Genomic DNA, 11,306 nt, shown 5'->3' with positions numbered 1-11,306 from the left:
CTGGTAAGTTTTTTATCTGATACCAAAGTGCAGGAATAGGTGTCACTGCTGTAAAGTCTCACTAGCGGGAAGGAAGGTGATTGTTGTATCTATTTCCCTCAATTCTGTCTTACAGGATGTCACAGACTAGCTCCTTTACTACAACATAGCAACCAAGAGTCCCCTGAGGTCATGGATCAGTCAGAGAACCTAAAAGCTGTATCTGCCCCTCTTCCTCAAAGGAGACCAGTACATTTGGGCAGACTGCATTAAATCACAGACAACTACTTAAAGTGACAGTTGCCCTTAAATGGGAAATCCCACCGGGAAACTGGGGCAGGTAAGTTGGTGCTAGGTTCAGTTCACGTGATAGGAAAACTGGCAGATACTGCACCAGTTTCATTGTTAATCCATCGACACACAATTCCACTTAGTATCTATACTGCTTGCCGGGAAATCCTTGGTGTGAATAAATTAAAGCAAACAGTGAAACAATACCTTATCTGTCTGTGTAATTTCATGTGATTTACAGTGTCCATCCAGGCTGCTAACAAGAACAAACAGTGGAGTCGATGCCTTTATTTACATCCTGGTTAAAAACTGACAAGCAGCAACTAAACTCTATTTAAGTGCCGCCTGCCACAAAGGCCGAGAGGATACTGAGCATAATAAAGGTTAAATGGGTTGTTTTGCACGCTGAGAATGTGGTTTTGTAGGTATTCCTTAACCTGGCATAGTCTGGAGGAACATTAGCCAAACCCCACAGGCGTTTTTAACATGCACTCTATTTTACTCTATAGCACTGTGGTTGATTGTGTGTGCGGTCAATGTTCACCATTTCATTTCATTTGGACTTTCATCATCACTTACCAAATATGCTCTTGCTCCATGATGGTTTTTGGAGCTGGTTACTAAGGAGTAAAGTTTAGGATACTGCAGCCACTTCTGCTTCACTTTCAAGACTCAACTGCTTGAGCACCCCTGTTATAACTAGGGGTGGGGGGAAAAAAATCGATACAGCAAAGTATCACAATATTTTTGTGTGGCGATATCGTATCATCACACAGTGCCAAGTATTGATTTTTGTAATTATATAAACTGCTAATATTAAAAATACAGATTCAACTTGATGGAGCATTCTTGAACAATAAAATTCATTACTTTTTCCGTCCTCTACATACATTTCGCTGCAAATAAAATGATTGAAGTGAGGGGAACAGACTGAAAACATTATCTTTTTAGATAATACTAACACTACCCATAGACATCAGGGAAGCCAGCTTGCTTAATATTTTTTTCTCGCTTAATAAAGTTAAAAACTTATCTGTTCACTTTAGCTTTAAACTAGCTCTGACTTTCCTGATGCAGGTCTGAAACTCTTTCTTTTTCTGCTTCACGCTGCTGCAACTCTTTTAAAATCTCACTTGAACATTTTCTGGACAATCTGGACCTGGACTTCTGTGGCCTAGTGACCTAATTTTGTCACTGCTTTCCGTAATGTTTTTTGTTTTGTTTTGTCTTGTTCTGTTTCTCTTTGGTTTGTTTAAGTCCTTTATTTGCTCTTTTGCTTGCTTGTCTAGTTATTCTGTTTATTTCAGCGAATGGGGATGGAGGGGAGGGATGAGGGACATGAGGGAACTCAGTGTACTCTGTTATACTTGTGTGTTTACATATTGGTGCTGGTTTATGGTACACTTTTTGGAAATAAAAAAGATGTTAAAAAAAATCTCACTTGATTTTATGATTCATAGTTTTACAACTCTTTGATTTTATGAGTCAGTTAAATGTCCTTTTATATTATTGCCTTGTCTGTTTTATATCCATTACGACGCGTTTCATGTGAAGAGCTCAGTGCTTACAGTGCCCTTATTGTAAAATAGTTTGTGATGCATTTCTTGTATGAAAGGTGCTTTACAAATAAAGTTTATTATCTTTTATTATTAAAAATACAGATGTTGAGCAAGTTTTCTTTCAAGGGCCTCATTTACAGTTGAAAAAAGGTAATAAATTGCAATATATTGCAACTTCTTTCATCGCATACTGATATTGCATATTGAAAACGTTTAAAATCGCAATAATATTGTATACTAACTTAAGTATCGTGATAATATCGTATCTTGGAGCCTCTGGGGATTTCTACCCCTAATAATACTCCACAAATCATGTTTGGCATTTTAGAAACAACCTGAGCTTTAAGAAATGTATTGTCTAATATGAGTATAAATATAGGCTAAATCAGTTGCACAGTGACAATGGCAGGGTGGGTGGTTAATTAGGGACCCATAATTCATATTACCCTCAGGTAATATGCTCCAGCTATGCATGCATGTTTCATATTTGACTATGGTGACAGTAGCATGCTGTATTACCTACCTAACGCAGAATACTTACCACATACAATAATGCCAACATTTCTGCACCGAAGCAGCTGCGCCACTGGACACAATAAATCCTGTTTCCAATTATTCTGGGGTGCCTGTACAGTAGTAGTAGCGTTTCCAGCATGTTTTCAAGCCGTCCATGACACCGCCTCTCGTCTGCAAGACAGAGTCGAGGGCTTGAACCACCCAGTAGAGGAAAAGGGAAACGAAGTTAACGCTGTTAGCTTGTAGCTTAGCTATGAAACCCTGCTACAGCCAAACCTAGCTAGCTCACAATTAGTGCCCACAGTTAACTCGCTGTGTAGCTAATGTACTAGAGCTGCTAAACATAACCGGATCAAATGGTAAGAACACCTCTGCATCGATAATTAACGAGTTTACCAGCCTGGCTAAATGATTTACGCAATAGCATGTTGCTAAGCTAGAGTGCTAACCTACTGTCTTGGCTCCGTTATGTACCTCGGCTAGCCTTGTTAGCTGACAGTATGCTAGCTACGCTAACAACAAACAACTTTATTTAATTCGGCTTTTGGAGGAGTTTATATTTGGTAACGTCTATTGTCCTGCATTGAATGTATTTTTCGTCTTATGTGTGTGTGTGTGTTTTAATGTGTGCTTTGGTACGAAACACTAGCTGCATAGACGAAGAACAGCAAAGCGAGTTAACGTATAGCTTGCTAGCTAAAGCTAACGTTAGCATAGAGGACGCTACACAGCTGCTAATAATTGCTCAGATTGAAAAACAGCCATTAATAATGCTGACAGCAGTTCCTTAAACTTTGCCTGCAGTGCCCACTGTGATAATTTTAAGATAAAGGTATTAAGCTGACTCTGTATGTGTTTTGTAGGTTTATGAGACTGTGCTGCCATGGGTGACATGAAAACCCCAGATTTTGATGATCTCCTGGCTGCCTTTGACATCCCAGATGCCACAGGCTTGGACGCCAAAGAGCCCATCCAAGGAAGTCATGAGGAGACAGAGAGTCAGCTGAAGCACACGGGGATGTGTCTGGATGACAGCCTATTGAGTAACCAAGCTGTCACATCAGCAGATATTCCTGCTGTAAGTGTTATTGTGAAAAACACAAGTCGCCAGGAGTCGCTGGAGGGTTTCGAGCCAGCATTGCAAAATGGATTCAGGGGACAAGACGCCACCTCCATTGACTCGGTTGAGACGACCAACGCTGACTTTTCCAAATCATTTGTCTCTGCTTTGAATGGGGAGAGTTCAAGAGAGCTTCTCGGAAAGGCACCTATTCAACACAAACCTGATGGAACACCAATATTTTCCCAGTCACTTTCTCATTTTAGTCCCATCTCCAGTCCTGAGTCTGAAGACACTCAGTGTAGTAGAGATGAAATGCATTCAAAACAAGACAGACCCTGTTTCCCAGAAGCTTCAGATTTGGTGGAACCATCAGTCCCAGACAATCCAAAAAAACTGGACCTCAGCATGTTTGATGACTGTCCGAAGGACTCTGATATTCCCAAGAACAGCCAGAGAAGCAGAGAAGAAAGTAGTAGAAGTGAGGAGTCTTCTGACATCTCTTTTAGTAACAAAATGGATAAAACATCTAGAATACACAGTACACTTCCCCCACCCAGCCAGAACTTTATTGAGACCAACTGCAATTCAGGAACCACAATGGATGTTCCCACTTCTTATCCACATGTCAAATCTCAGACGTCCAAATTATCCTCTTGCCTTGAGGCTCTAGTGGCTCTGCATGCTAGGAAAGATCCCAGTGAGCAGATTAATCCCAGAGAGTCATCGGTGGTCCTGAATGACTGCATGAAAGCAAACCCCAACGTGCCTGTGTCCCCACGGAGCCCACTGGAAGCTGTGAAACGGTTAATGAAACCCTCTGATAGTCCTGTAAGCATCTGCAGTGATAGTAGTGGTAAAGCATCCCCCGCAGTGGCTACTGGGTCCCCCCCTGCCATACCCAGGGTCAGAATTAAAACCATTAAAACCACATCTGGGCAGATCAAGCGCACAGTCACCAGTGTGCTGCCTGATTCGGAAACAGATGAAGTTCATTCTGCATATGAATCCTCTCCATCACAGAGTATGATTAGCGAAGATTCTTACTGTAACATGTCTCCTCATCAGTCTCAAAGCACTCAAAGTACATCTGTTGACTGTATTGTTGGAGCACAGACTAAAAGTATTCCAGCTAGTGCATCTTCACCGAAGGTTTTACGCAACAAGTCAGAGGTTAACTCCAGGAGGCAAGGCGTAACGCAGCCCGCAGCAGTGTTCCATAATACTAGTGGTCCTGTCAAACGATCTGCTGCACATAAGGGGCAGAAACCAAAGAGAGGATCAGCCACCACAGGCCATACAACTAGCACCAACTTCCTCCCCAAAGCAATGCACTTAGCTAGTCTGAACCTGGTCCCTCACAGTGTTGCCGCTTCAGTAGCCGCACGCTCCACCTCTCATCAACAAAGCCAACACACACTCTCCTCTATGGTGTACAGCACCGTCCCACTGGTGCATCAGGTCAAAACAGCCAGCCCTTATCCTTGCACGTCCATTCCCAACACAGCAGCAGGAACCTTAAGCAGACTGTTGAACAACGCCAACCCCGTGCCTACGTATGTGCCCAACCTGACCCCCCCTCCAGAGAGCAATATCAACCTTCCACCACGTGGATACTGCTGCCTCGAGTGCGGGGATTCCTTCGGGGTGGAGAGGAGTCTTGCGTATCATTACAGCAGAAGAAGTGTTCACATTGAAGTAGGATGTACACACTGCGCAAAGACGATGGTGTTCTTCAACAAGTGTGCCTTGTTGGCACATGCACGGGAGCACAAGAACAATGGCATGGTGATGCAGTGCACGCAGCTCCATATGAAACCTATAGCAGAGGAACAAATGTTTGTACCCCTGAGCGCTGTGAACCTGGACTCTTACAGTTTACCCTCCTTGAAAAGCCAACCTGTCTTGCCCCTGTATCCAGACAATGTCATTCGCCACCGACTCCGTTGCCTGGAGTGCAACAAGCAGTTGTCTGACTACAAAGCACTTGCAGGCCATTACCAGAGACAGTCGGACGACGTGGAAGGACTCGTGAGTAGATGCTTTATTGATTATTAAAAGCTTTAAAGGAATTTGTTATTGTCAACAAATCCAGTGAAAACACTGTCTGTTCCACTTCTTCTGACTGGAGACATATATCTTTAAAAATGATGAACTAATAAGTGTTAATGGGATTTGTTGACAGTAAGAAAAATAGTCAGTATTACCAGGCTTATCATTTAAAGGCCCTGTGACCATTGTAATGTATTTTCCGTTTTTTCACTTTTATATTTTTTTATTTTTCCTCGTTTTATATCCAAAAACAGATGTGCAAGGTGTGCTCGATGTTGTTACCCAACAAGTGCAGCTTCAAAGCTCACCAACGCATTCACGCACACAAGTCCCCTTACTGTTGTCCTGAGTGTGGTGCCCTGAGCCGCTCTGCAGACATTCAGAAGCATGTCAAGGAAAACTGTCTGCACTACGCTCGCAAGGCTTGGTACAAGTAAGTAAGCAACAATAAAACGCAGGCATCAAAACATAATGGAACAGAAAAGGAAAGTGGCATGATGTTTCCTTTTCTTCCAGATGTCTTCACTGCGACATGGTTTTCAAGACCCTTCAAGGACAGAAGACTCACATTGAGGAGAAACACTGTGATGTCTTTTACAAGTGCTCCATCTGTCCAGTTGCCTTCAAGACTTCTGACGGCTGTGAAGTGCATCTAAAAAACAAACACAATGCCAGCAAAATATCCCCTGTGTAAGTCTCACACCTCGTGACGTGTCAAAAGTTCAACATTTCTTTTTACTGTTCATTTTTACTGGTTTTTCTTTCTTTTGCAGATTAATCTTTAAGTGTTCGTGTGAGACGATTTTCAAGAAAAAGCAGTTACTGTTTCAGCATTTCCATCAGAACGCCAACAAACGTGTTACGTCCGTATTCAAGTGTCCAGAATGCAACTCGGTATTTCCACAAAAGCAGCTGTTAATGCAGCATGTCAAGGTTAGAGCCCTCATTGCATTTTTCTTAGACATTTTGTGTTTGTCAGTTTGAGGTAAACTTCCAGGGAGTTGTTTTGCAATGTCAGATTTTGTCACATTAGGTAATCTACACAACTAGGTGCATGACGCAGAGAGATCAACATGAAGTCACACAGTCCAGCAACACTGTAATGTTTGTTGTTGTTTCACCACGTTGACTAAAGAGAAGTGAAATATTGAGTAAATGATGAGTACTCTGTGTTAGATAACTTGTGACCTGTAGTACGTGATCATGAAAGCAGACAAGAGAATGAGGTGTTTATTTTTACCATCTATTTTCTGTTTTGCAGAGCGTTCATGTAGGAAACATAACAGTAGAGACGGAGCAGAACAGTAAACAAACAGACAATCCTGACCGGTACCAGGATGCTCATTCTGTCCAACAACAGAAGAGTCACAGCCCCGTTAAACACACAGATAGTCCCAGAAAAAAGGCTGAGCAGGACAGAAGACCTGGTGTGAAGCCCACCGGCTGGACGTGTGGGGAGTGTCTCCAGTGGTTCCCTGAACGAGACTCCTATGTTTCACATGTGAAGACCAGCCACGGAAAGGTGAGAGATCATGAATTATCCATGCTGGAATGTGACTTTATTCAACCGAAACATCAATGACTGCTGTGCTCACCTATACTAAGTGAGCACAGCACTTTTTCCAACGTACTTTAGATTAAACCAGCTGTGTTCCCATGGAAACCATGCACCCCAGGGCCCAGCTCTTGGTTTAAAAGTTTGCTCTCGCTCGCCTCTGCAGCAGCTGCTCCTCTAATCTGATCCATCAGTCTCATCTGATCAGTCTAACCGACTGATTCGATTTTAAGCATGACATTGCTGGGCTAGGTTGTGATTATGACCATAGACAAAAAACAGACGTCCCATTGACTGCTTCAGCCCCATTGCTGCAATACATCAACGTTGCTGCCAAATGAACCAGGCAACACTGGCTTGTAAACAAATAAAAGTAAGATGGGGAGTAGCTTTTTTTCTGAATGAAAGCACTGTAACATTTATATTTCTCAACTGATGTGCGTGAGTCATTTCTGTATGCAAGGACGGAATAGAGGGGAAAATTTTTATCTCTATGGTTAAGCCTGCTGATGTCTTGACTCTGGTGTGAATTTCGGGTCATAGTCAAATAGCCAAAAGGGTTTTGCCAAGGTGTTGCCCCGGCGCCAACCCTCAGCCACATGGCATCATGTTTAACTGCTTCCTTTTGGTCTTCCATATTTTTTATTTGTCTTTTAGGTGGCCTGATAACACTACCTTTGTAGCTACCCTTTATAGCTGAGTGTGGCACATTTGAATTTTTTTATGTGAATCCTGGGAAATCTAGTTAATCAGATTATTGGTCAGGAAGTAGTAATCTGTTAATGGTTGCTTGTATGTGGATTATTAACTCATCAGATGTTCATGATTACCTTAGAGGAAACTTTTACTATTGTTTGTTAAGATAGCCTCGTCACACCTTTTTCCCCCCCTACATTTTTATTTATACCTCTTTTTCCCCCCCCCAACAGTCTGTGAAGAAGTATCCATGTCGGCATTGTGAGCAGTCTTTCAACTCCACAACCAGTCTGAGAAGACATATTCGCAATGACCATGATGGAAAAAAGAAAATTTACACTTGTTGGTAAGATTTCAACGTCTGGAAATGAACAAATCACAGGTGTTTTTTCTGATTATGTAGGAGATCTTTCAGCTCCACCTCCATTCCTTTTTTTGTTTACACTTAAGGTATTGCACGGACACCAAGAAAACATTTACGACGAGCGTGACGTTGAAGAACCACATCAGTCTAATGCATGGAATCAAAAATCCTGATCTTGGACAAATGCCGAAAACAGCCGTCCAGGAATCCAAAAAGGCTTTGGGCAAGGTAGTTATCATTTTTTAACTTAAACGCCAAAGTAATCATTGCAGGCATGAATACAAATGTGGGAATCTTAGTAGTTGTTATTTTAAAACATGTGGTTTCCGTGATTTGCAGGGGCATGTCTCACAAAGACCTGCAGTGGACACTCAGGAGGCGGGCCAGGATCACACTCTGAGTCTCAAGGCTCCTCCAGCAAAGCGTCTGAAAACTCAGTTCCGCTGTTCAAAGTGCGGTTTTGTCACAGACGACAGCACACAGTTCCAGCAGCACATACCGCAGCATAAAACAGATGAGAACACTCCTCAGTGCCTTCACTGTGGCCTGTGTTTCACGTCCGTGCTGTCTCTCAACAGACACCTTTTCATTGTACACAAAGTCAAAGACCCCGAGGAAGGGGAGAAAGAAGAAGAAGCGGAGGACGAGGAGGAAGAGGCGAGGGAGAAGGAGCGGGTTAATCAGTCAGTCAGATTAGCAGATACAGACGAGGTCAGTGACTTGTTACCGGAGCTAAATGAACCTGAGCCCTCACAGGCAGGAGAGCCAGCAAGTCTGCACTGTGACAAGACCTCGGACTGTAATCTAAAACTGAGCGCTCACTCTCAGACACAAGCAGTCTCTCTCCGGTAGTGAGACCTCTTTAAAGCTGCTTTAATATCTTCGGTTTTCACATGAAAGCAACAAGGGAGGCTCGATGTCCTGCATGGAAGTGTTCTGGCCTTTCTGTTTCTTTTCTTTATTTTTTATTTCTCTCAGTTATTCAGTGGCCGTGCAGTATATCCAAGCAGATCCTTAACAGTTAATAAAGAACAGTATTTTCACAAATGAGAGGGCAAATTAATATTTTCAGTTATTTTTATTTAACTTTGCATGTCGGTATTATACTCATCTTGCCTTTCAGATATAACTGCACATATTACAGCTGAAGCTTTTTCTTTTTTCTGTCTTTGTTTCCCTGACATGTTCCATCCACCCTGACAGGAGACTCAGGAATGTCTGTTAGCGTCTAGGTCTGATCGATGTAACAGTGAAGAGGTGGATCTTTGCCTTTTTGTAATCGTTTATTTTAATTGCTTAAATTTTGTCTGAAGTATTTAAAGCTACACACTATTTTACCTGAATGGGATTCAGGGTTGCGTGTTTTTTACGACATGACTGTGTTGCAGTTAATTTGCAGCACAAAGCTAGAATGTTAGTCACCATTTATTACACGACAGTATTCACAATATTCAGTTCGAGCTGTATTTCTGCATTCTTGGGACAGTTATTTGTAAAACTATCCTGTGAGATTTAACACAGGCGAGGTGTCTTGCTGAGCAAAGCCTACTGACGTAGGCTACACGTAACGAACAAGACTTTCTTTTGACTATTTAAGCATTTTGAAATGCTGTTGTCTTTATGTTGATTGAGTGTTTAATTTGTGGGTGCATGTGTTGTCCCAGATTTGGCCTTTTTTTAATATATTTTTTTGGAATGAGTGTTGAGGGGAAGCATGGAGAGGTATTAGATGTGTGGTGCAGCAGTTTTGAAAATACCTCAAATTGCCAGAAGTGTATTTTTCGGGCAAGTGAACAGTCAATGTAACGTCAAATCAGGGTACATTGTTTTGGATAATCCAGAGCAGACGTGAAAGTGAAGTTCGGCGGCGTATGGAAGATATAGCGTGCTATAAAAGAGGACCTGTTGACATGGTGATAATAATACTAGTAGGATCAGAGGGAGTTGGTGAATCCATTATGATTTTCTGAGGAAAGACATTTCTCAGATCAGCGCTCATAATGGTGGGTACTTCTTGTTCGCATGTTCTGGTTTGTGAAGCAGCACCTCTTGTTTTGTATTGAACACATGACAGTTCCTACCTCCATGGTTAATGGCAGTGATTGTTAAATGAAAGACATTGAGGAGTTGCAGGTAATCTCAGTGCAATGTAAAAAAAAAAAAAAAAAAAAAATTATAAAATGTGTATTATCCCACATTATTGAATTTTATAAATTATTTTGGGAATGATATTAAGGTTATATGGTCATATTGACTTAACTGGCAAGTGAACTTTTCTATTTAAGTGCTATAGGAGCTCTTTGTTTCTCTGTAATCTTAAAACCTTAATTTACCACACTGCAGCCATTGTGCTGCAGAGGCTTGTTCACGACTTGTTCTTTTATAATGCTCGTCGAAAGATATTTGTACTTTTGATACTATGTACAGCGAGGACTTGTATAGGAAAGTAACCTGTGTACATACAGTAGCCAATGAACCCTGGATTCACAGCATTTCTTAAGCCATTACATCTATTCAGCATGCAGTGGCCCATGTGCCTTGCTGTAATGTTTACGTCAAAGTACTTACAAATAAATCGGTGCATTTAATTACACACCTGTTTTGTCTTTTGTCTCGTGTTAAAGATTTGCTCAGAGGATGCAGGGGAGGGAGGTGTCTAATGGTATTGGATGTGATAATTACAGGTTTGCACTGAGGTCACACACTTCACAATCGTCATAGCAAGTCGCAATAGCACAAGGCACTCTGATGTGCATCATTCACCCAATAGGAAACCACCCGCTTCATGCCATTAGAATATTAAGCCCATCCTATCTCAGTATAACTGGCTGGCCCCAAAATGACACAACAGCAAAGAGATTTTAATTAACTGACACCAACTTTGCACAGAACACGTTTGAGGAATGAAAGGCACTTTGACAAAGATCTGCAGAGCAGGATTCCTGTCTTCTCTCATTCTTATCTCATACATTGCCATGACATCTTCCATGACTCTTGATTTGACTGAGCTGAGAAATAAAGTTTCAAAGATCAAAGTGAATCCGAGGGGGAATCTGTGGGCGACAGGTAAGAGAAATAACACTAATGCATATTATGTCATGTGTGTGTGCTTTTTTTTATGGCAGTTTGTATTGATGTTGTATTTTGTGTAAATTAAGGGCATTTCATGGGCAAGAAAAGTGTTGTGGATAGTTCCTTTATGAAGTCTGCCTTTGAAGACGTAAATGTTCCGTC

General features: G+C 41.8%; 1 protein-coding gene across 1 annotated transcript; it reads left to right on the top strand.

Moving 5' to 3' along the window:
* Nucleotides 1–2,394: 2,394 nt before the first annotated feature.
* On the top strand, nt 2,395–10,665 carry znf592 (zinc finger protein 592). Its single transcript, XM_033635035.2, has 9 exons — nt 2,395–2,704; nt 3,209–5,436; nt 5,712–5,890; nt 5,974–6,147; nt 6,231–6,390; nt 6,719–6,979; nt 7,942–8,054; nt 8,159–8,300; nt 8,412–10,665. The coding sequence occupies exons 2-9, from the start codon at nt 3,229–3,231 to the stop codon at nt 8,922–8,924; spliced, it is 3,750 nt and encodes a 1,249-aa protein (XP_033490926.2). The 5' UTR covers nt 2,395–2,704; nt 3,209–3,228; the 3' UTR covers nt 8,925–10,665.
* The last annotated feature ends 641 nt before the right edge of the window (nt 10,666–11,306 follow it).

This window comes from Epinephelus lanceolatus, chromosome 5 (assembly GCF_041903045.1).
Source record: "Epinephelus lanceolatus isolate andai-2023 chromosome 5, ASM4190304v1, whole genome shotgun sequence".
Classification (NCBI taxonomy): domain Eukaryota; kingdom Metazoa; phylum Chordata; class Actinopteri; order Perciformes; family Serranidae; genus Epinephelus; species Epinephelus lanceolatus.
The sequence above is the reverse complement of the archived record's forward strand: the minus strand, read 5'-3'. Positions and strand labels throughout refer to the sequence as shown.